Genomic DNA, 25,586 nt, shown 5'->3' with positions numbered 1-25,586 from the left:
AGAGAAAACGGGTTTTACCTCAATTACAATTGTTGTTACATTCTTATTATATTTTATTTAAATAATTTTTGTTTTTTTTTAATACTAGGGTAGCTTTTATTAGGTTAAGAAATTAATTTTCATTCGTTTATAATAACCAGAATAAAACAACAGTTATTTTTACTTCGAGACGTTTAATTTTTTTTGTCAAAAATCATGGGAAAATGAACAAAAATTTTGACTTGTAAAGTGGCTAGGTCAACGGTGCGACCAACTTCAAACTTTCATAACTTTGTCAAAACTAGACCGATTTTCAAGCGGAATGTCATTTTGATCATGATTTGGCCTCTAAATTCATTCTGCATTCAAATTTAAATTATTTTGTAAAAAAAATATTTTTCCTAAAATCATGGGTTTGATGCTAAGGGTCCCCCCTTTGATATTTTGAAAATTGAAAATTTTAAATCCCAAGTTTTCACTTTAAATCAACTCCTTATATCGTAATTAGTATAAAACAACACTTTAAACTTGATTCTGAGACCTTTCATATTTTTGTAAAAAATCATGGGAAAATGAACAAAAATTTTGACTTGTAAACTTGCTAGGTCAACGGTGCGACCAACTTCAAACTTTTATAACTTTGTCAAAACAGGACCGATTTTCAAGCGGAATGTCATTTTGATTTTGGTTTGGCCTCTTAATTCATTCTGCATTCAAATTTAAATTATTTTGTAAAAAAAAATATTTTCCCTAAAATCATGGGTTTGATGCTAAGGGTCCCCCCTTTGATATTTTGAAAATTCAAAATTTTAAATCTCAAGTTTACACTTTTAATCAACTCCTTATATCGTTATTAGTATAAAACAACACTTTAAACTTGATTCTGAGACCTTTCATATTTTTGTAAAAAATCATGGAAAAATGAACAAAAATTTTGGCTTGTAAAGTGACTAGGTCAGAGACTTAAGCAACTTCGAACTGTCATAACTTTGTCAAAACTGGACCGATTTTAAAGCGGAATGTCATTTTGATCATGATTTGGCCTCTAAATTTATTCTGTATTCAAATTTTATTAAAATTGTTTAACAAAATTATTTCTCTATTCATCTAGGCTACGATATAAATGCCTATAACATGATTCTGAGACTTTTAATTTTCTTAAAATAAAAAATATCGATAGTACTTGAATATTAATACATCTCTAATACATTATACAACTTACCATTGTGCTTTGTCGTGACTGTTTCTCCTGGAGCGTATCATAGGAGGGTTGTTGACGCACCTGTTGCTGCTGCTGTTGTTGTTGCTCCTGCTGTTGCATCATTTGCACCTGCTGATAGTACTGTTGTTGTTTCTGGGCCTGAGCCTGCTCAGCGCTGCTCAATGAACCATAAATGCCATTGGCGGGATCAATATCCGAGATGGAGCCAATACGCTTGGGATAAACACTGTTGCCTGTAGAGCAAGGATGTTAATTTAGATACTTGGGATTTGGAGTTGCTTGACAGGATTATGTGGGACAAGGGACAAGATGACGCTGATGCACATCAAGCTGAGCCGAGCGCTACCGAACTACCAGCTAGCCTCCTATCATCTCCTATCTTGAACTTACCAATGCCTCCAGATCCGCGTTGATCCGAGCTGTAGACCAACGTTGTGGTCGATCTGCCCGCAGTTGGCACGGGTCTTGGTCCATCTGTCAATGGATCATAGTCGGCAATTTTGCCAATGTTGTTGCTGCTCTGATGTTGCTGTGAGCTAACAGCAACCGGCAAATGTCCATTGCTCGCCTGTAACTTGGCGCCCAATGCATTCTCCGATGGTGTCACAGCGCTATAATTGGATGCCACATAAAGTTGTTGCAAGTTGCCGCTGCTCGGTTGTTGTTGTTGCTGCTGCTGCTGTTGCAGTTGATGTTTGCTTGATGCATTGCTGCTGTGCATGCTGGCCTGGGAGCGTGTTTGCTGTGGATAACTGAGGCTGGCCGGATGCGGATGTGCGAGACCGCCATTGTTGTTGTTGCTGCTGCTGCTGTGAATGCTGCCGTTGCTTGCATTGTTGTTCAACAGGCTGCTGTGCGAGTGTTGTTGCTGTGGTGCTGCCTGTTGTTGCAGTTGCAATTGCTGTTGTTGCTGTAACTGTTGTTGATGTTGCTGCTGCTGTTGTTGATGTTGCAATGTTGCTGTTGAACTCTGATTGTGATCAAACTGATCAACAGCATTGCCACTGGGATGATGCGAGTTGTGCAAAATTGCCGAGCGCAGCTGATTGTAGTTGTTAACCGCCTGCGGCTGTTGTTGTTGTTGTTGCTGTAGCTGCTGTAGCTGTTGTTGTTGCTGTAGCTGCTGCTGTTGCTGTGGGGGCTGCTGCTGTGGTTGTTGCTGTGGCTGCGATGTTGCTGTGGGATACAGATGTGAGGCTTGTTTAATGGCATGTTGCTGTTGTTGTTGTTGGTGTTGCAGCAACTGTTGCTGGCGCAATGCCTGCGGTTGCTGATAGTGTGCATAAGGATCATGCTGCAACTGTTGCTGTTGCCTGTGGCTGTTGCTATGTTGCTGCTGCTGCTGTGGTATCTGTTGCTGTGGTTGTTGTTGTTGTTGGTGGTGTTGGTGTTGATATGTTGGCGTTATGGCCGCCGTGTTGTATTGCTGGTGTTGTATTGGTGGCGGTGGCAGAGTCTGTTGTTGCTGTTGCACATAGTGTTGGTGTTGTTGTTGTTGCGGCTGGTACTGCTGTTGTTGCTGATGCTGTGGTTGGTGCTGCTGTTGCAGTACTGCTGGCGGAACAGGCGAAACTGTGGGTGCATATTGCGAGAATTGTTCAGCTGCCAATTGCTCTGAGAAATATTCCGATTCGTCTTTTTATATTTTTCGAAATAACGATGTCGAATTTGTTGTTGTTGTTCCCGGTTAGTGTTGTGAATTGTATGTTGTTCATGTGTGTGTGTATTTGTTGTTTAACGTTGTTGTTAGGTTAACGGTAGTTCAGAAAGCACACAAATTATGAGGCATTGTTGTTGTCGATTTTATTATTATTATTGTTGTTGTTGGTGTGGTTGTTGTTGTTGTAGTTGATGATGAATGAGCAACAAAATGAAACAATAAAAAAAGAAAATAAAAGTAACAATAATCAATATAATGACCAATGTGCGACAGATGTGAAAGAGCGAGCAAGATGGCAACATATGGCGCTTAGTGCACAGTGGTATACAGCCTATTTGTTTGACATGAATGACATTTTTTTTTATTATAGAATTTTATTTTGACTTTATTTTTGTTTGGTAAATGCATTTAGACGCTGATTGTGACCAGTGTTGATAAACGCATTTGATCCGTGAGTAATTAATATGCATATGACCATTGTTCGTAAATTACATTTAACATACTTTATTTAGCATGCAAAGTTTATGCAGTGTTGATAAATGCAATGCAAATTGTGTTAATTAATATGCGTGTGGCCTTTATTGGTGCATTACTCAGGAAAGGTGAAAACAGTGTTGATAAATACATATGAAATAAATACCTATGAAAATATTGCCAAACAAATGAAGTGGGAGCCACTGTGCCCATGTAATGCGCTTTAATGGGCCTAATAAACGATTATTTAATCAGTTTAGTCACACTTAATGCTTGTTAAATGACGACAATCGCGAGTTGATAATAATAATATTCAAACACATTAATTTACGAAAATTAAACAGAAAATGAAGATAATTAAATTAAATTTAGTCAAGCCAATTGCAAAGCACCAATTACGAGCGCAACAAATGAAGAAAGACAGAGATCGAGATAGATATAGAGAGCGAGAGAGAGGGGAGAAGGGAGTTGGAAAATTGGCTACTCACTGCTGCTGTCAGAGACTTCGGCGGATCCACGTTGCTTTTCCATGGCGGCCTTCTTCTCCAGATCGCCATGATATGCCACATTCGATATGTGCTTCGTGTTTTGCTTGATGCGCAACGTTTCCGGGTCGTCTGCCACCTGTCGACACACATAGACAACATGTTAATTATTATGATGAACATTATCATTATCATCATCATCATCATCATTTTGATTTTTCTTCTTTTAGCTGACCTGTGTAAATTTGCCTTTGGCCTTCTCAAAATCCGCATGGTATTTCACATTCGATTGAATTTTCGTATTTTCAGCAATGCGCTTCAATTCGGGCGTATCTGCAATTGCCGTTGCCTTGGCCTTGGGTATATGCCTGAAATAGATGGACAGAGAAAGAGAAAAATACTGAATAAATACGAATACATATGAAAAGCAACGGAAAATTCGTCTGCGCAAAGTTCAAGTTGCCGGCGGTTAAAAATTTTCAACGCTGCATTGCGGAAACAGCTTTGAAAATCTGACTTTATAACTGTTTCTGTAGTTGTTGTTGTTGTTGTTGCTCCTCCCACAAGCGCCTCTGGGTCAGAAAACCATACGGCAGCTTTTCTGCATGTCTCCCTTCCTCCTCCTCTATCATTTTTCTCCTCCCTCGTTGTTGGTATCGTGTGAAAAACCTTTTGACCCTCATCAACAGGCACTTTTATCAATTAAAACAACATTCGGTTGGAATTTTGATACGGGCTGCATATCCAAACCTCCCTCCCTCCCCTGCCCCTCCCTTGTTGCCACTGCCCAGCGGCATTTAACGGTAAATGGATGTTGTAGCGTGTGCATTATGCGGTTAAAAGCGCAACTAAATGCACAATTTTCGCCAAACAACCAAGGAAAAGTTTTGTGGCATGCAACCTAATTTTCACAACATTTAATTTATTTATTAAGTAAAATGCTGTAGAAACTGCTTAAAATGGATTAACTTTAATAGTTGCAACTGAAACTAGACAAGGAATAAACAAGTATATTCTAACTATACTATTTTTGGTATTCTGCAAAAAAATACATGTTTATAAAAAAAAAAAACAAACATATTTATAAAAAAAAAACAAACATTTTTATAAGAAAAAAAATTACAATTTAATTTTGGGTTCAATACGATTTGTAAAAAGCTTTCCGTTTATTTTAAATTTTGAAAGAAATTAGAAAATTATGTATAAATTTTAATCAAAATTTCAAGCACTGAAAAATAAACATACTCTCAGGAGTTATAGAAATAAAAAATCAAAAGAAGAGCAAACAGAAATATTTGGAGCACCACCTGTTAAAGAATTTTTTGAGGATATTCCAAATCTTTAAATCCATATTTTCTTAAAGTTTTGAACAGTATAAGCCTTTAATAATTTATTAATAAAAATCAAACAAAAAAAGTGTTTTATAGTTTTTTTATAGTTTAAATTTAAATGCTGGCTGTTATATGAGTACAAAGTCCACAACATTTTGAACTTTTTAAGACTTGTTTTCTATTATTTCGTTTTCTTTTGTTTGATTTGCTATTTATCAAAAACTAAATTAATGTGAAAAAATACAAATGTGAAATATGTTGAACAAGAACAAGTAAGAAAACGGCATTTTGATATGATTAATGTTCCCAATGGACTAATACATCAATTTAATTATGGCAAAAATAAAGAAAAAAAAATGTAAAGAGGAAACCAAAGAAAAACAAACAAAGTGGTTGTTGTAGTGTCGTTGTTGTTGCTGTTATCTGCACATACATAAGAGCAATGAGTGTGTGTAATATCATAAAGTACACACACTCACTCATACATGCTACAAAATTGTTATGGTATGTGTGTTGTTTATGTTGTATGTCGAGTACTTTAACCTATCAGTTGGCTAATCGATCGATTGTGATTGCAACTCGCGATGCCAGCAACTGATAACCACAGCAACAACAACGGCAAAAGGTTGATAAACCCATTGGTGACCATTCTTTGGCTCCAACACGCCCCCTACACCTCCTTCTCCCCCTATTCTCTTCTCACTCTGCAGTCATTTTGAAATTGTAATTGCACGCAACTAAATTGGCTTATAGAATATTTATGGGCAGTAACACATCGAAGCATAGCAAACGCAGCTGTCACCATACCTCTCTATATATATCGGGGAGAGAGGGAACACGGGGACAGGGCCTTAGCAATTGTTTAATAAACACATGTTTAAAATATGTAGGAATTGCATAGGAATGCAGCAGCAACTGCTAATTTAATGTGCTCACCCTCAATTCCAATTTGTGGTCAACAGCAGGAGAAGAGCAGGGAGGGGGGAGGGAGAGGAGGGGAAGGTGCAGCACTGGCACAAGGCCGTTTAATGACCAATGACCGGTCGCTCAACCATGTAGGTCTGTCTGCTTCAAGCAATATATATATGTATATTGTTGTTATTGTTATTATTATTGTTGTTGTTATTGTTGTTACTGATGGGTTGTTGCAAGCTTTGCTTTAATGCAACGGCAACGTCAACAAAGACAAAGCTGCTGCTACTGATGTTGTTGCTGCTACTGCTGGCACACATTGCTATAGTTGTTATATTTGTTGTTGCTGTTGTTGTTGTTAGCTGGCAATGATGACATAACAATGCTTAAGCGCCAACGGCGGCATTGGTCAGAGCAGCGCATGTCTCGGCACGTTCCCAATAGATCAACAACAGGCAGCAGCAACAGCAACAACACGCACGCCAGCAGCAACACCAAGAACTGCAACAACAACGACAGCAGCAGCAGCAGCTGCTGTGCGTGACATGCAACTATTGTTGTTGTTGCTGTTGTTGTTGTTGTTTACGCTGCTTTACTTTTTACTATCAAAGAATTTTAATTTATCTGTAAACAATATACAACAGCAACGGCAACAACAACGGCAGCAGCTGCACAGTTGTTGCTGTTGTCCATTGTCTGGGCATATCCTGTTAAACAAAGCTTTAACATAAGTTAAGGATGACTCTCCCACAAGTAGTACAAAGTGTCAAAAATGTTTCATAAATAAACAGTATGACAAATAATAACACTTTATAAATAGCTATTATCTCACAGTAACATTTTAACTAGCTGTTATTAACGTAAATGTTAATGAGAGCAGCTTCAAATTTGTATGTATGTTAAACAACACAGAGGATCTTTGTAACATTATGGCTCTCTGTTACTGACATTATACATAATAATGTGCTGTCATGTTAATGCATTCCTTAACTAATATATAATTTAACATAAGATGTAAAGATGATCTCATTAAATCATTTTAAGTACTTTTAAGAGTGTAAATGCTGCATATAGCATACTTTTCAGCCTATTTTAAATGCACAAATGCAGAGTAACTGCTAGTCGTGCATGCCAGACTGCAACTGCACTTCATGTTCATAATTTAAACGTAAATTGTTGTTGATGTGGGGAAACCAAGCTGCAGCTATCACATCAGTTTTGCTCCAGTGTTGTGTGTCAGTTGGAAAACTAGACTATCAACTGACCAACAGCCACCCAAGTAAGCCAAACAAACAAATAACCCATCCACACACAGATACACACACACACACACACGCATATATATATATACATATTCAGTAACCCAACAAGCGAACGGACATTCATTGATGTCAACATTTTTGTATGTGATTTGTGGATTGGTGTTGAATTTCCATGGTGACTAGCCTTTTGTTGTTTAACATTTTGCGCAATGGATCATTCTCTGATATATGTATGTATGTAGAAGTATGTACATTATTGATAAGACAGGTGGAAATTAAGAGGGAAAAAAATTAACACGAATTATCCATTTGCTATTAAAGGGTGTTAATTAATTGCCAATTACACAATTATAATGCAAAAAAAAAGAGGAAATTAGTGATGCACACTCGCCATATGCTTTTCCTGCTGAAAGAAAAGTAGAAAATATACGATTCACACACATAATAATTGCTGGGGGTAGAAAATGAATTGAAATGCGATTAAACGCACAGATTGCCATATAATCATCAACGCCATTATAATCCAAGGGGGCAGAAGGGTGAGGGATCAGAGTGTAGGAAAAATCGAAAAACTGAAATTTAATTGAAGGGGGAGAAAATTCCAATGGGGATTGGGGAATATCGAATTGCGTTGCCTCATTTTGCGTGTTGATGTTTAAATTTCATATGCAATGCAGTTAAATTGGGGAAGAGAAAAGCAATAGGTGGGGGCAAGAATGGGCGACACTCCCAGTTCAGTTTTTGGTAAGCCATGAAAACGGGGCGTGGTTGCCTCTAATGTGTGTGTGTGTGTTTATGTTGTTGTTGGATTTGTTTAGCATAAAAGAGGCAAAGCCAAGTGGCCAAAAAACTATTTTTTTGGTAATTGAAATGGCCTTTTGTTGGCTCTGGCTTTTGTTTTCTATTGTAGGCGGCTTAAGTAATCAAAGAGCGACTAATGGGGCACACACACACACACACACACATGGACATACATATAGAGAAACCTCTATAATGTTTAAGCTGCGCTTCGAATTGAAAGTGAAAAAAAATGGAAAATAACAAATGAAATCTCTCGACAGAGCTTTCGAATACAAAGCGAAGCATAGGGAAATTTTGTTGAGGAATGTGGAACATCATCAGGCATTTGAGATTGGGAATTTGAGGACTGACATGTGGCAGAAACGGAGGGACAGGGTAACAGGGGCAACCCGTCATGGGCATGATCATGGTTCACTGGCTTTTTATGTTAATAAATAAATGTGCAGAAAATAAGTAATGTCGAGAGTTCTGTTGTATGTTGCAGATGTTTTTCGTATGAAAAATGAGAAAAAACCCAAACTGAAAACTATACAAAAAGCTTACACAAACACACATGCTTGTGTATATATAAAGATATATATGTTTTATATAAATAAATAGAAAAAAAATATATAAAAAACTGCACAGGCCGGCAAACATTGTAAACACACAACTCGCTTTCTAGTTCAATTCCAGCTAAATGGACGAACCTGGTAATGTAATGGATACATCGAGTTGAATAAGCCTCTATTTATATGTGCGAGTATATGTGAGTGCGAGTGTATGTGTGTTGTCCTGTGCAGACTTTACTTCAAGACACAATTAGGTTAGTTCCATAAAAGAGAGAGAGAAAGTTGAAAAATGATTTGTTCGCAACTTTAAAAGGATATTTTTCTTCGACTGGAGTTCTTCACATTTTCCTTCCTTTACGAATGTTTCAAAGTTACATAGAAACTTTTAACAATAGTTTCCTTGCAATTAGCATCGCCTTTTATCATGTCTCTTAGCCATGAATTACTAACGCTTGCACTTGGGAGTGTTTTCTATTTGAGTTGGGCCAAGTTCCGAGTCCCATAACTTGGCTTATCCAATTAAAAATCACAATTGCCACCAAGTGGCGCTCCACATGTGGCAAGTACAAGTACATATAATTGCATGTCTCCGGCATTTTAAATCTCTTTAGTGTGGACTTTATAATTTATTACAAACGCAATTCCCTACTACCAAGTTGACCTGACCCAAAGGCGAAGACAGGGAAACTTGCCAAGTCAGTGGAAAGTTGTTCTTCTTCTCAAGCAATTATAAAACTCCAATAGGAATAGCAGTATAGATAAATGGCAAAGAAAAAAACAGAGGGAAGAACCTACGTGAAGTCACGTAATCGCCCTAAAAAACAAAAAGGAAAGGGAAGAGTTGGCTAAAAAGGTGCAAATGGACGAGGCGATGACTGCAGTGAAAGTGCTGAGGGCAGCAGCTGCCACGCCCACTTTATGCTAAAGCACACATGACATCATCGACTTGAGGATGGGGAATTGGATATTTGGCCACTATGACGCAGTGAAGCTAACGGACGCATAACTCAATCCGCATGGAATTTTTATTCCCGCAGCGGTGGCATCCACAATAAATCTGCATTAGAGAGCTTGCCACTGTTGCATGCCACTTGGCTCAAGGCCAACAAATGGCGCACGCACTGCAGTGGCAACTGGGCAGCCCCAACTAGTGTTTATACCCTTTGAAAGGGGTATTCTAAATTTGTCATTTAATGTGCAAGACTGCTTCTATGCACACAAACCTGTCAGTTGTAAAGCTATTTCGAAACCGACCTGACTATACACTAGCAGATTGTGTATCACGTATTGTTTTCTATACTCTGACTAAATTTGGTTTAGGTCGGTTCACTAAATTTTATATTATATATGCCTTAGGAACAATCAGTTGAAATGTAAATACAAGGGCATCAAGTCTTCGGTGTGATAACCTTTCCTTCTTGCTGGTGTTGTTATTGTTGTTGCCACAAGGCGGCGACAGCACAATGGACACAATGCAATGACAACAAAACGTTTGCCTCCAATGAGCTGTGCAACATTGTAGAACAATAACATTTGGGGCGTGGCAGTGGCAGTGGCCACACAACACAACACAGCATAACACAACAACACGATGGGAATCGCGAATCAAACGGGGTTAAAGTTGCTGCAATGCTGCAGGCCAGGAGTATGTGTATGTGTGTGTGTGTGTCTCTGTCTTTTTCACTAAAGTGTCGCCGCATTTCCGCACCTTGGATTCAGTGTGGCAGTCGCATGTGACGAGCGGCAAGCAACCTGGACGGGCAGATGTTACCGTGATTTCCATAGAAACGCCGTATTCTGGAAGTGCTTATCTATTCCGGCGTTGCCGAGGGATAAGATAAGATAAACGACGCTAAGCGTCAACAAACTGCACAGAAATCAAGGTTAATTTCAAGTGGTTTCACACATTATTGAGAAAAGCTAAATGGGTTGGTACAATTAAGGGTAAAGAGGTGTACAGGGGTTTTTCAATACTTACGCCTCACAGTATGGCATTTTGTTGTAGCCCTTGTAAGTTTTCATATTGAGCGTCATTCCGCATTCTGTGCATTTGAAACACGTTTTGTGCCATGTCTGAAACGAGCAAAAGAAAATGTCAGAAAATAAGAGAAAATTCTTGTTAGCAAATTTAGGAAATGAGTGCAATTTTTATAGACCATTCCTATTGCTATTCCCATTCCCATTCCCGTTGTTGTTGTTCTCCTCATGCCTAGTTAAATTGGCGCAATGCAACTAAAACTTAAACTAAAACTAAAAACTGAATCCAAGCACACTTAAAAACTCTATAAAATAAAAAAGTAAACAAAAGGCCAAAACAACACAAAAACTCTTGCCAACAATGAAAAGATTTTTGGTTTTACGACCATATTCTAGTATCTGGCAGTTACTTATGTTTTTGTCCAACTAATTGGTCTGCGGTATCTTCAGCGGGGGTGCCCACCAGGCCAGGGAGGGTAATAAAGGGAGGAAGTGCGAGAGGGAGAGAGAGAGAGAGAGTCGGACGCCAAATTGCTAGATAAGTACTTGCAAGTTCAGACACAAAAGTTTCAACAACTTGCTCGTATTTTAAAGTCATTATGAGGTCAGCAATTATAGATTGTTAAATACCCTGTACAACAATATACGAATGGGGGTACCTTAAGTACCATAAAATTATGGTAGTAAGGACTTAAAACTGCAGTATGGAAAAAATCAAATTAAAGTTGTAGATAATTCATGAAAATCTTTTTAAATAACTCGATAATTCGTCAAAATTATTTTCAATTAAAGGTAGTTGAAAATCGCTTTCTCGAAAATCAAGTTGTCGATTATTCGATGTATTTTTGCATCACTACCTTACTATATTCACATACTTACTGATTTTAAATTACCCTAACAGTATATTAAACTGTTTAAATTCTCCTTTTTCCTTCCTTTTTTTCACACCACGATTTCTGCAACAAAATTCAATTTTTTAAATCATTTTATAGGCCAACCTCATTAGGCAATCTCATATCTCAGTTCTCAGAGCAATTACAATTAACAGACAGTTTCATAGATCCATAACTTAAATAGTTTTAGATGGGCTTTAAAGTTGTCTAAACTAATCGCAAGCACAAACTGAAGTAAGCTGGATAATCTGAGATACAGATACGAAACTCATGCTATCCAATTTGTGTGACAACAAAAATCTGAAAATCTTTACATAAAGTCGCAATAGAGAGAAGGGAGAGATTGAGGGAAGAGGAATTGTCATTGCAACCTAAAGAGGCAACTCAATGTTATGCAAATTTGCGAGTTTTGCTTATGCTCTCCCATCCCTCTTACCTCCTTTTTGTCAGTTAGGATACAGAGGTCAACAAACGATTAACTTGTCTGCGGTATTAGACGAAAGGCGCAGCTGGAAAAAAATGCGTTAATTGGTTTCACACACTCACACACACAGCAAAGACATCAACCGCAAAAGCCTAGACACAAACCAGACGCCAAAAGTGATGGGAAACTGATTTGGCCATATCATCTAGGAAGGGGAGAGGAGGGAAACCAGTTTAAACGGCAAAACTCAATGCCACAACCCACTGGGGAGTTGCGGTAGCAAAAAGCCAACCACATTCCAATGGGGAATGCCACAAAGAGAGTCACAGACTCCAACAAAAGTTTATAATAAATCAACGGATTTAAGTTTATTGTTGAAGTTTAAAAATAAAAAAAAAAAAAAACGACTTGAAAAGTTGAAGACTTGTCTTGACCTCTTGGTGTTGATGTTGGGCAAAAGATTTTACAGCAAGGCAACGCATGCGTAACCAGTAGAAAGAGAGGCAGATAGAGTTAGAGTGAGACTGGGAGATTGTCATAACTTGGCTTTAGTTGCACTTTGATGCGTTTTTGATGATGGCAACAGAAACTCAATTTCAATTTCACTTTCACAACAAAATGCAGTCTATTGTGTGTGTGTATGTGTGTGTGTGTTATGAGGTAATCGTTTGTTAAGCGAATGCTTTTAATTTTCTATGCTCGTTTTAACCCACATTTCATTAATTTTGTTTCTCTTTTTATTTTGTCCGCTCGCTTCTCGTCTTGGTTTTCAAATTGAGGCTCAATTTTCAAAAAAAAAATAACGTTAAATGTTCAACTTTATTTCCTCTTCTTTTTCTTGTTTGTTGTTGTATTTGTTTTTTGTCAAGCAAACCACATCGAGAGGTGTTGAATTTGCATTCGAATTTGCACGCTTTCAACATTTTAAGTGGCGACTTCACTCGGCCAATAAAAAACTAACAATTGGCATGAGCCACAACGACAGACGAAGGGACAGACAGACCCACAGTTAACTGGAGATTGGGTACTGGGGAACTGGGATTTGGTAGGGTTAGCGTGAACAACTACAACAACGAAACGCAGCTCTCTTGTCGGATTGGATTACAAGAGTCAAGCGAGCAGCTAAATGACAAATGAGGCCAACAACAACAACAATCACAACAACAATCACAACAACAACAACTACAGTGAAAACAATGGTGAAATGAACACGAACCAACAACTAAAATGGTAACAAGCAAAAACCAAATCTATTTATAAGGCGAGAACGTGAAGTGTCAAATGATTTGGCAGATTTAATGCGATTTGCTTAAAAATGTTTCAAAATTGGCAAAAAAAAATTATTTAAAGCGAACGATTTATTCAATTTCATTAGTTTTTTATTATTTCTCAAATAAAATACATAATTAATACATATATATTCTAATTTATTCATATTTAATATAAATTTTATATTTTATCTTTATAATTAAAGAGTGTTAATCTGTCATCAATCTTCATAGAAAATTTAGTAAAAATGCTTAAAATTAATTATATTTAAGTAGCGAAAGTTTTCTTCAAGTTCAATATGTATTCCCAAGTGATTAATCTAAATTTCACTTTAGTTTTAGCCCAGTTCTTGAGCGAAATTCTGGTCAGAAATCACTTTCAAATCGAAATGCGATTCTCCGTCTGTTTAACTGCCAACTGGCATCATCTGTTTATCATCTGGCAAGATAGACAATGCCCAAGAGTATTCAAAAGGAAACATATATCAAATGTTAAATGTTGGTTTTAGTAATTCCAATTTGAATATCAGACAGACAGGCAGGCAGACATTTAGGCAGATGCGATTTGAGTGCACCATCATGAAGAGAAGGAGAAGGAGGTGTTGCAAGTGTAGCACACTTGCCACAACCCACGTGCTTTGTAAGCGAAACCCACTTGCACTGCCAGCTGCTCACCATGAGAAGATCATAATGATGAAGAGATGTTGATGATGCTGATAATGATGGTAGGCGTTGTGTGTGCACATGATGATACGGGAGCAGCTGATGAAGCGGAAGTGAAAGCGGGCAACACAGAATTAAACTACTTCCTTACTTCCTACTGACAGCCAACTGTAACACACACACCACAAGCACACATACTTCACACACACACATACACACACTCTCGAGTTTCTAGCCAAACCGAAAAATGCTTTTTGGCAACTCTCTTTCAACGTCGCGTCGTCGTCGTCGTTAGCATCGTGCGGGTTGCCCAAAAGAGCATCAAAATTAAGTTCAAGTTTGTTGCGTCGCGTTTTGGTCAATTTAACATGACTTCCTATCTTCCATTCCTCCTCCCTCCTTCTCTGGCACATTATAACCGTATTGCTGTCGGCGCCCACCTAAAATCGCTCAGGTTTAAGCATATATTTTGCACGCTCTGTTTAATTTACAACTGTTTGCAATTGTTGTCGTTGTTGTTGTTGTTGTTTTGGCGATAAGTGTGCACAGTGGGTCTAAGAAATTTGTCATAATATGGAGGCTAATCATATAGAAATAAGTTGAAGTGTATAAAATGTAAATGAAGGTAAAAGTGACATTGCTTAGAAAATATTTAGATCAAAAATGTAGAACTTAATTCACTAAATTTATTATTAAGTTCTTCTAGAATCTAGATTGTAATTTAGATTTTTTCACTTTAAATTTTAATTCGAATGTACGCGCATATTGAGGTTAAGGTGTAGAATACACTGTAGATATATATAATTTTTTCCATTTGATATGCCATAAATGGCACCAAGAATCGTGAGAGTCAAAAGTTGAGTCATATTGTCATTAAATATTCGCAGCAAACAAAAAACCCCTTTTCAAGTATCGATCGATTACGATGTGGAATCCGTTACGCGTCGCCTTTCGTCAACGTCTCCATTTGTTGACCTTATTTGGATGATCGGTACGGTCTAGCCATAAGTAGAAACATACAGTTTCCCCTCCATCTCTCTCTCTCTTTCTTTCTGTCTCTATAGAAATGACATAATTGTCATTATCAGCTGATGTGTGTTAAGTAAACCAGCAAATAGTTTTAATTGTTGCCCCACTGACGTGACTGGACTGTAGATCAGCTTTAACTGGCCAACTTGGTTACCTTGGCTAACTGGCAGCAGTCCCAAGTTGGTAATGTTATAATTAAATGGCTAACAATGTTTTCCTCTATTTGCTGTACAATCTGTTTGTGCATGTTTTCTTATGCAATTCTCACTTTACTTTTTCTTTCAATAACATTTTCATTTCCACTAGGGAATTTTTCACACGCCAACGACGAAAAAGGGGGCAACAATTTTCTCTATCTACTCTGCTCAAAAAGCCGCCTCCAACTTGTTGTTGTTGATTTGTCATGGCCTGGCTTTGTGGATGGGCCTCTTTATCTAGCTGTAAGATCTTCCATATCATTCGCTTCGATCGACAAGTTTCTAATTTGTTTGGGGCAGCTGTTGCCGCTCTCAATTTCATTTAATTGAGTTTTTTCTGTTTTTTCTGCTGTTAATTAAAGTCATTTTGTTTACGCTTTTAAGTGGGGGTTGAGAGAGTGAGAGGGAGGGGTGTGGCATATTAATAACATTTTGTTACCCAACTGACTTTATTTAATGTCTCTCTCTACTCTAAATTGACTTGTACTGGATTTTTGCTTTGTTTGTGAGGGTAAAAAAAAAACTGTAACTGCTCTGTTTGGATTTTGCAATTATTTTACACGTTCGTTTGTTGTATGCAACTATGGAATGTTATTGTTTTTGTTGCCTTGCATCTGTATCTATACAATCAAAATGTTGACTACAATTCCAGTCAAAATGACGCAATCCCAGTCTCGGAACTAAGATATTCGAGAAACTCTCTTAAACAACAGTCCCAGCAGAAAAATGCGAATACTCACATGCATAACATATAAGTGTACTGATAAAATATAATGTGAGTTTGAGATAGTTCTTTTATCTGCAAAATGATATATTAAAGTGACATTCCATTTCCATAAGTGAAGCGGGATACTGTGGGATGCTACATATTTTACACAATTCATTTAATTTTATAAGTAAAATAATATTTTAATATAATTATACTCTCAAAAAAAAAAGTTAAGCCCAATAAATTTCATTATATCCCTTGTATCTTTTGACTTTTATTTGATTTTATTTAACTGCATTTGTTTATCTTTCTCCTTTTCTGGATTTTTTTCTCTCTCTCTCTCTCTCTCCCTCTGTTTATTTTCTCTCTCTTCCCTCTTTATTCGTTGATCATATTTCATTATTTTCAACAGCTTGTCTACAATTCCATCTGCAATACTTTACTAAACACTTTTTTCGCCCGAAGACCGCACACAATTGAACAGGATTTTTGCATCTGTATCTGACAGATACATGTACGAGTTTACACATTTATATGTATAAGAAAAACAACAACAACGACCGCGTCAATCTAGCGCTTGTTGTGCTGTGGCACGTTGCTGTCCGATCCCGAACAACAGCTACAACAACAATCGATTAGAATTGTGTGATTATGATTTCAATTTGGCCGCATATTTGCACGTTCTCATCCAAAAGATACAGCTACACATCGATGTATCTATGTGTGCTTATATGTATGTATATGGCAAAGGCTGCATAATTTGTTTATTAATTTTATTATTGTGATTTCGATTGCCTCCGCTTTCAGTGCAAAATATAAAAAAAAAAGTGGCCACCAACTGAGAACTGAGCGCTGTTGGAGCAGCTGCTGCCAACGCTTCTCCACATATTTCCCTCTTTTTTATTGTGTGTATCTTTGCGTACGCTTTTTCTGTTTTTTTGCGTCAACAATAAAAAAGCATTACATCAACCTCAACAAAACGCTGGCCTGTGTGGAGTGTGGATTGTAGAGTGACTCACTCCGGAGCAATGCCAAACGCTGGAGGCGACAGTGTCAGTGAGACAAACCAACTGCTGACTGCAGAACGACCCTGGAACCGGCCACTGAAGTTGTTTTTCTTATTTCTCTTTCTTTTTATTCAAATATGGAGGGGGGGAAACATTTTATCTAGTCGTAGTGTTTGCGAGTGTTTCATTAACTTATGGATGCATCTTTAATTTTTTTTTTTTGCTGGAGATACATAGATACGCACCGAGAACGGGTCGAATACTAAATCATCATGAGTGTATCTATGTATCTGCTATGGGAGAAGAGTTTTTACTTTGCTGAATAGAGCTCATAACGGTATTGCCAGTTAAAAGATACATAACAGCATTTAAGCCTTCTCCTCCTGCTTCACTGGCAGGCCAACTTGTCAGCCTCATCATCATCATCAACAACATCAGTTTGTGCTGGAATTGGTGTCGATGTTGTTGTTCTTGTTGTTGTTGTATGTAAATGGTCAAACGTTTCTCTCTTTATATTCAAGATTGGAGTGCTAGACAATGAAAATATCTTCCTACTGTTCAGTCTCCCGCTGTTGTTCAATTCTTTTAAGCTCAACCAAACAAATAAAAACAACAAACTGTTGGCCCACATTGAATGGTCATAGAAAATTTTTTGAACCAACAAGCAAACCAACAACAACAACAACAAAACAAAGCCATCAACAATTTGGTGAATTTTCTTGTCTAGTTTCATGCTGTTATTCTCGATTGCTTGCTGGGTTGTTAAGTTGTTTGTTTGTTGTCCCCAGACTGAAGTGCATTGTGCAAAGTTTTTGACAACTGAAAATGGGTGGCGAATTTTTGTTTAATGCTTAAAATTGGCATACAAGTGCATTCTGAAATGCATTTGCAAGAATGGGTTGAAATATGAATGATTTATTTGCCTTTAACATGTGTTTGAAACGAAAGGGGGTCAATTGACAAGGGACTCAAGTCAAAATAAAGCTAAAGATTGTTTTAAACTGCTCGATATAAGCTGTCATTGCAATTTGAACAAAATGAATGGAGTATTTTTTTATTTCAATCATATTTCTGTTGAGAAAGATTGTATTTGAAATTTGAATGATCTAAAAATTTTGGTTCTTTGGCCTTAAATTATCAATAGTTTATTTCTTAATTTACAAGTTTATTTCCAATTTATTACACTTTAATAAATTCCACGATCTATCTTCTAAGCTCAGTTTTAATTGTCTAAGCTCACGTGATAATTATCAGTTTCTTTCCACTCTCTCTAACTCTCTCCGCTCTCTTCCATCTTCCAGCACCGTCTCTGTCACTCTCTTGTCAATGCTACTCATCAATTTGTCTCCACGTCCATCTCCTCACCTCTTCCTGTTCACTCTTGCACTCTCTGTCTCTTTCTAGTGCTCAGTCTGGGACCAGTCAATTAGCAGAGTCAATAGCGTGTTGTTGCTCTCCACGCCTCCACGCGATTCCGGGTGAGGTTTTTGCATTTGTTTGTTTAATTTATAAACGTCAAAAGCTCACTCCAAACAAACACACACATACACACCCACACGCACTACTGTACAGGAGAGGAGAGAGCGTTAAAGAGAGTGGAGTTGCCATCGCAACTTGTCACTTGCTTTTTTAAAGTTCTATTTGAAATCGCGATTCCCTCTCTCACTTCCACTTCCTATTTTATATGCAAATATATTGTAAGTCCGATGGCAAACATGCACGCAATCAGTTGACTGTCTATGTGTCTACATGTGTGTGTGTGTTATGTATCTCGTGGGAGGCTGTCATTGTGTTATGTATGTGATTAGCGTTGTTGCAAGGTGAGCAAATTGAATTAGCCGCCTCAAAACGCTTAAGGCCACAGCCTGCTAATGGATGAGGTGCAACTTAGAGGCGGTTTCAAGCATCTTACGAGCTTGCAAATTAGCTTAAAGCTTCTTCCAAGCGCAGCTGCTCAAACTTGTACAAAGTTGCACATGACGTTCTCTATTAATATTTGAACAGTAAACCAAGAGAGGGCAGAGAGAGAGAGGGGGTCAAGTCAAAGAGACACACAATGAGAAAACTTTTAGATTTGGAGCACAATGCGGCTGAAACTAATGTGGAGCAGCTGCTTGCAACTCAGCTTGGTAGACAAGGGGAGAGGAAGAGGGCAGCTTGAATAATGTACGAGATTTGTAGAGCTGAGACCGAAAAAAAGCGAATTCGAGACGATTAATTTTTGCTGATGAAGTGACAAATGGCAGTGGGTTAGCAGAGTGAGAGAGCAAGAGGGAGAAAGACAATATAAAATTGGAGCAAAGCAAATATAAAAGCAGATCTAAGGCTGAATCTCATGATTGACAGTAGTGGAGGAGGAGAAAGAGAATACCGAGGGACGGTGGGACGGCGGGAGCAGAAAGGGGGAGCAGCGTGAAAACCCTCAAGTGATGGGCAGCAGCCCAAGAGTCAAGCAACCACTTGAACTGAAGAGCCAAAGAGCTGGAAATGTTATGAGTATGGATATATAGTATATGCTTACACATCTATAAATAATACACACACACAAATGCAGTTGCAATGGAATAGACCCGAAGCATAGACATGGCACGAATGCTGGCGGGGAGCAATTGGATGATGACGAGACCAAGTCATGCAAATGCTTAAACCAAGGGTCGCCCCGGGTTTTTCCACTTTACGATCGCACCCCAATATCAACTTCCCCCATCTCTCGTCCCTCTACCGAGTTAATAAAGATCAATTGAATTTAAACAAAGGAATGAGAAGAGAGGTCAAGTAAATGCATCGACGACAATTGTCTCTTTGGGGCGTGGCAAAAGAAATTACAAGCAAATGCGCAATAAAATAAATTCTACAACAAAAGCAATGTCGCGGGGGGGAAAAAAACAATTAAAAGACGACAGACAACAGAAGAAATGACAGGAAACAACGAGACAGCGAAGCGAATGGAAATGCGAATGGCAAGCCAAGTTAAGTTAAGGGGCCAAGCTCTTGGTTAAGAGGAATCTGCGTAACTGGAAAAGACAAAGCCAAAGCCAAATGGATTGACTGAAGAGAGAAACGAACGGTAGCTTAGTGTAGTGTGTAGCGTAGTGTAGTCAAGTGAACTGACCCACATATCAATGGCCGGAAACAGAAAGCACACAAAACAGACTCAAAGACAGACAGGTAGATGGCAAAAAAAAAAGAAAAGAAAAAAGACACTAGAAATACTCAAAGACTCTTCATCATTTTTGGTCATTAGTCAAAAAATTTTGTGCAACAAAAATTTACAAGGTTTACAACAAAACTAACAATGGGAAATGTTTAATTGAGGGAAAGCCCCACAGCTGAAAGCCAAAAGCTAAATAACTGATTCCAAATTCAGTGCTCGAAGCTAGCCCCAATGGTAATTTAAAGTTCGACTTTGACTTCGACTTCCACTTTCCGAATTGAACAGAAAAAAGTCTAATTTTTATCTTCTTTTTGTTGTGTTACGAATTCAATGCAAAAATTGGGCCACAAAGCCAAAATAAATCGAAGCCAAGAACGACAAAGTGAAGTAAAAACAACAGAAAACATAAAAAATTTGTTGGCAATACTCTCAAATTGTGCACCTCTTGGAAGATTTTAATACAAAAAAAATATATGAAATAATAATAAAATTTTAATTTTTACCATATTATAAAATGCTATTTATGTATATGTTAATAATATCAGGAAAAATTAAACATTTAAAATGCTAAATATTATTCAATTTGATACAAGCGATACTTTTGAATATCGGAGTTAGTGAAGAAAGCTCCTTTCGATATTTAAATCTCTCTAATTAACGAATCTCTCTAATTAAATAACGAAAAAACGCATGATCAATGCTTTGATAAAATAAAGAGTATTTCCTATTTTACTTTTATTCTACCTAACTTTGTTTTGTTTCTAGGTTTACCAGTTGGCAGCCCAAGCTACAATTGTGTTTTTTGTCAGTCACAAAAATTGGCAACCGCCGAAAAAAAAGTTTGCAAAAAAAGTCAAATGAATGCGGCTAATTACTAAGCCAAAAAATAAAAGAAACAGACGGAAATTGGAGCATAACTGATGAGTTAAATGGTTAGTTTAGTCTCTGATTGGAAGCTGGAACTAGAGCGAGTTGCCAGATGGCAATAAGAAGATGGCGAAGGGAGAAAATAAAAGTTCTCTCGCTCTCTCCCATGCGGAAAGGCCATCTTCAAAGTTCTTACAACAAAGAGAAATGACAAATACACAAACACATATATACATTTGTATATTGTGTACGATAAAGGAAATGACGATAAGGAGATGCAAAACAACGATAAAGTCGCTGCTGCTGCTTGACCACTTTTATTTTCATGCCTGAATTGTTTATGAAATTGCAGTGCGCTTTCAGTTGTTGCTTCTACATAAATATGGAAGAGCAGAGGCTGACCAGGGACAGGTAGAGGGGGTAAAGGGTCGGGGGCACTGACAGCAGGCAACTCTCAGAAATGGATTGTCATGCAAAAGTGAACTTCGCTTTTCAGAGTCGAGAGCTCAGTCAAGAGTGAAAAAATAGAAATATATATATAAGAAAGAAAAAATACTATTGTCATTGTGGTTGTTGTTGTCTGTGTCTCAGCAACAAAAGTGTTGCATTCTTTTCAACTCGATTCGAAAGCGGAAACGATTTCAAGTGTCGCACGTGGTAGCCAAAGAAAAGAAACGAAAAATCTTAAAGCGCAAAATGCAAAATGTATTTTCCTCTCTTGGATAAATCGACTCAAAGTTTGTTGCTGTAGTCATTTGTCATTGCCGCGTCGTAGAAATGCAAAAATTAAAACATTCAACAAAGCGACAGGCCGAAAAGTGTGCCATGACAGGGGCCAGCGACTCTAGTGACTCTACCAAATCCACAACTCGAATGATTCCACAGCTAGACAGCAGCTGCCGCCTCAAACCGGCCTAAGCCATAGCGTTCTGTTGTTGGTAAGTCAGGGGAAATGGCAAACGGCAAACGGCAAGAGTCGCAGTCTCAAATGGAGGACGATGCTTGGATTTGACGCTTCGGTTCGTTGCGCTGCCTCCATTTGGCCAAAAACTAACTGCCGACTCGTGCCCCGTTGCACGAATTGGCCAAAATGTTGAACAGTTCATACCCCTCCCCTTTCCGACCGTTGCGCTGACAACAACAAAGAGGTCATTTACTTTCGTTGCGAGCATAAAATAATCGTCTCAGCCAAACAAAACAGCAGCAACAACAACAGTAACAACAACAACTTAAACTCACACATTCGTGAATTTACCAAATAAAAAGTCAGATAAATGAAATTGGCAACAGCGACAGTAGCTGCGACTGCGACTGCAACTGCAACGTCGACGTTGGCGCCGGCGACAAGTTGAGTGAAGTTTGGTATCAAAAATCGATTAACAAAGCGCCAGCAGCGCTGCCAAACTTTAACGGTATTTAAAAAGCATTTCTTCATTTACAACAAAAAATACTTTTCACTGTCTCTCTGTATCTATGTGTGTTTGTGTGTGTGTGTGTGTACAAAGATAATTGGTATAAAATGCCCGTTTATTGCTTGTCACGAGTATCGATTTCTATATCAGGATATGTCACGTGCAGTGCGGAAACCGCAAAGGAAATGGGAGCAAAAGTTTTCACTAGCAAATTAGGGTGCTTCACTCTTTTTGAAAACTAAATTAAGAGTTAAAAATAATTGAAGGAGTTGTTATTCAGTTTGATTACCTTCAGTAGGGAATAGATAAGAATGTATTACTATAATATACAGAGAGTGTTATTAATGAAGAAATAAAAGATAATTTAAATTAATTTAATTCACTTTTTTTTTATAGATTCTACTAGTGATTTGATTTGGTGATATTTATTTATAATATGTAATAATAAATAATACACAATTGATACTGATTGCAATTTTAGTTGAACAGTTTGAAGTACGGACTATAAATAAAATATTACTTTTAAATACAAAGATAATTAAATTAATTGTAAATTTTTTTTAGATTCTTGTTTTGATTAATAACCTTTTTTCCTGATTTGAGTTAACTCATATATTGCGTAACTTTTAAATTGCCTTACTGTGAGAGAATTGAAAACTGATGATTGCGAAATATGCGTCATAAACTTGTAATTTAGCTCATTGTTATGAAACATATCTCATTGTTGAAATTTATAATAGCCAGTGAGTCAATTTATTTATTATCTAAGTATTATTGTAAAAAACATTTGTTAATAATCAGCATGCAGTAGTCATAGTCGTACACACCCTAATGCCACAGACAAAAGGGACAAGTCATCAAATGCTGCAACTTAAACACGAAACTGCAAAGAAACTATAGAAACTACGAGTAAAACTTATTTGTCTGGCCTATCTAAGTAGTATGTATTTATACATATGAGATTTCTATGCCTTGTCGTCAGATTCTAAAAGTTTCCAAGATCTTCGAGTTTGTGTTTACAAGTTTCAACATTTCCATTAGGCCTCGTGCATATTTTATAACTGACTTCATTCCGTGGACTTTAAATAGTTTTCATTACTCCACAGCTATAATTAGACAAACGCCATGTGAGAGAGATAGAACGAGATGGAAAGAGGAAGAGGGAGAGAATCTTTTGACTATAAATAGACAAACGCTTAAAAGACGCTGAGCACAGACGTGAGTTGTGAAACGGGTGGAGAAAGAAGAAGTGCGATGTGGAACACGTAGCAACTGTTGATAGTTGAAGCTGATTACAACAAGGCTGCCAAATGGAATTTCACGAATGATGAAATGACAATTGTCTCTGTCTCTCTTTCTCTCTCTCTTCGTTTGTCTCTAGACTGCGCGTTATCAACTATGCTCACTATTTACATCCACATCTGTTTGTAATTATATATGTACTTCCAATTTAAAATAAGGGGAAAACTAAAACCTATAGCAACAACAATAAGCACAAAAGCTTGAAGGGCAAAAATATAGGCAATGCGAGAAGCAGAAAAAATAAGCAAAGAAGCAGCTCAGACAGACGGACGGTCAATAAAAATAAACTGGAATTAAGCATAAACCAATAAGCACAAGAAGAAAGCGACGCAATGACCGCAACGCAAATTTAAGTGCGTATGTGTCGATGTGTGTGTTGGTGTGAGAGAATGCAAAAACTGGTATCGAAATATGTGCTCAAGGTCAGTCAACGGATTGCGTTTATGTGTTTTTGTTTTTATTTTGAAGAACCAAAGCAACACAAAAAAAAGTAGAGATCAAAAGCAGCGCTGCAAGTTCGCAACGGTCTCACAGGCGTCGACGCCGATGCCGACGTCAACGTCGCTGCTGGGCAATCTCACGCAAAATTTACGCAAATTGGAGCAGACAAAGCGAAAGAAGAGAAACAGAGAAGGAGGAGGAGGTAGAGATGTACGTAGCGGAAGTAGCGGCGACGCAAATTAAAAGCAATTTTCAATTTCCTGAGTTGGCGAAAATTGAAAAATTTGTTGCAACTACACCCCCGCAATCACAAACACACACACATACACATGTATATATACATAGATATTCTATTTGCACACACACACGTACAACAGATTTCGTGTGCCGTTATTTAGCTGAATCTAAAAACCAAATTCCAAGAAGCAAACAAAAGCTGCGCAACAGACGCAAACTAGCTAAACAGCTTTTTATTGCACACGGTTGTTGTAATTATTAAAACTATGCGCTGTTGTTGTTGCTGCTGCGTCAATGCGCCCACAACAACAGGCCACGAATTGCGTAGGATAATAAACAGAAACAAGCGACACGGACACGAGAGAAAACGGCACGCATGATCAATGAGAGCAGCGACCATGTGGCTAGATAGCCGTCTCGCTCTAACGCGCGCACACAACAAGTGCGAAGCAGCGGCATAAAACAAAGGAGCAAATTGAAAAAACTAAAAGAAACGAAATACCAATACATACAAATATTTGTATGCACATCAAATTTGAATGTTTCTTATTAAATTTCATTTCGTTTCGAGACGAGTCGAGTTGAATTGTTAATTGTCACTCACCTTGTCCAGACATTTCAGCTCCTCGATGGGATAAACCACCTTTTGACACCGCGCACAGGTTTTATTCATCTTCTTGCTACTTCTCAGCTTCTGTTTCTGTGTATGAGTACAATCTCTCTGAAGGGATTGGGGGACACACAATTTTTGGAATTTTGCAACACGTTCAACAAACAAGTCAATATTTATGTTTAATTTTGCATAGCGATCGGCAGGCGAACAGCTTTAATACTATTAGCCAAGAATTGAAATCTGTTTGAACTATTGTTGGGTATTGTATGTATGTGTGTGTGTGATTGGCCGGGTTGAAAATGTAACACAGCAAAGCTACTCAGATTTGAACAAATGTATCAAAACTGGATGGCAACTAACTGGTTTGCTTTGTCGCCTTTTCGTATATACTGATACTGAATACACATACACACAGTTAACACTTTTTCACTAATTGCAAGCGGGCAAACTTTTAAATATTCAACTGTTGGCAATTTGCGATTGCAGGTAAGCGACGCGCGCACGAATCCAACTCGGAATCGGACTCGTTATACTCAAAAACCCCAACGGCGATGATAATGTGGCTGGAGAGCTTTGCTTTAATAATGCAGCACAACGGTATTTCTTCACAACAATTAATAGCAATTATTTTTATGATTTATTAATTAGTTGTCTTCTGATACAATAAAAAACGCTGCGCACTCGCATAAAGACGTCCGTTCACCGCCGAAACAACA

The 25,586-nt window shown here is 37.8% G+C and overlaps 1 protein-coding gene across 6 annotated transcripts in view; it reads right to left on the bottom strand.

Moving 5' to 3' along the window:
• Positions 1-25,586, bottom strand: part of LOC117786791 (LIM and SH3 domain protein Lasp) — a 25,778-nt gene extending 192 nt beyond the window's left edge. For 2 of the 6 annotated variants that reach the window (XM_034625180.1, XM_034625181.1), the window contains exons 1-6: positions 24,862-25,586; positions 10,656-10,750; positions 4,056-4,188; positions 3,824-3,959; positions 1,592-2,836; positions 1,202-1,434 (exon numbers count right to left, since the gene is read on the bottom strand). In XM_034625180.1, coding sequence (XP_034481071.1) covers positions 1,202-1,434; positions 1,592-2,836; positions 3,824-3,959; positions 4,056-4,188; positions 10,656-10,750; positions 24,862-24,930 — 1,911 coding nt within the window. In that variant the 5' untranslated portion in view covers positions 24,931-25,586. The remainder of the gene's footprint in view (positions 1-1,201; positions 1,435-1,591; positions 2,837-3,823; positions 3,960-4,055; positions 4,189-10,655; positions 10,751-24,861) is intronic. The other 4 variants (XM_034625182.1, XM_034625184.1, XM_034625185.1 and 1 more) reach the window with 4 other exon arrangements.

This window comes from Drosophila innubila (genome assembly GCF_004354385.1).
Source record: "Drosophila innubila isolate TH190305 chromosome 3L unlocalized genomic scaffold, UK_Dinn_1.0 0_D_3L, whole genome shotgun sequence".
In the NCBI taxonomy this organism is placed as follows: Eukaryota; Metazoa; Arthropoda; class Insecta; order Diptera; family Drosophilidae; genus Drosophila; species Drosophila innubila.
This window is presented reverse-complemented; position numbering and strand designations above follow the sequence as displayed.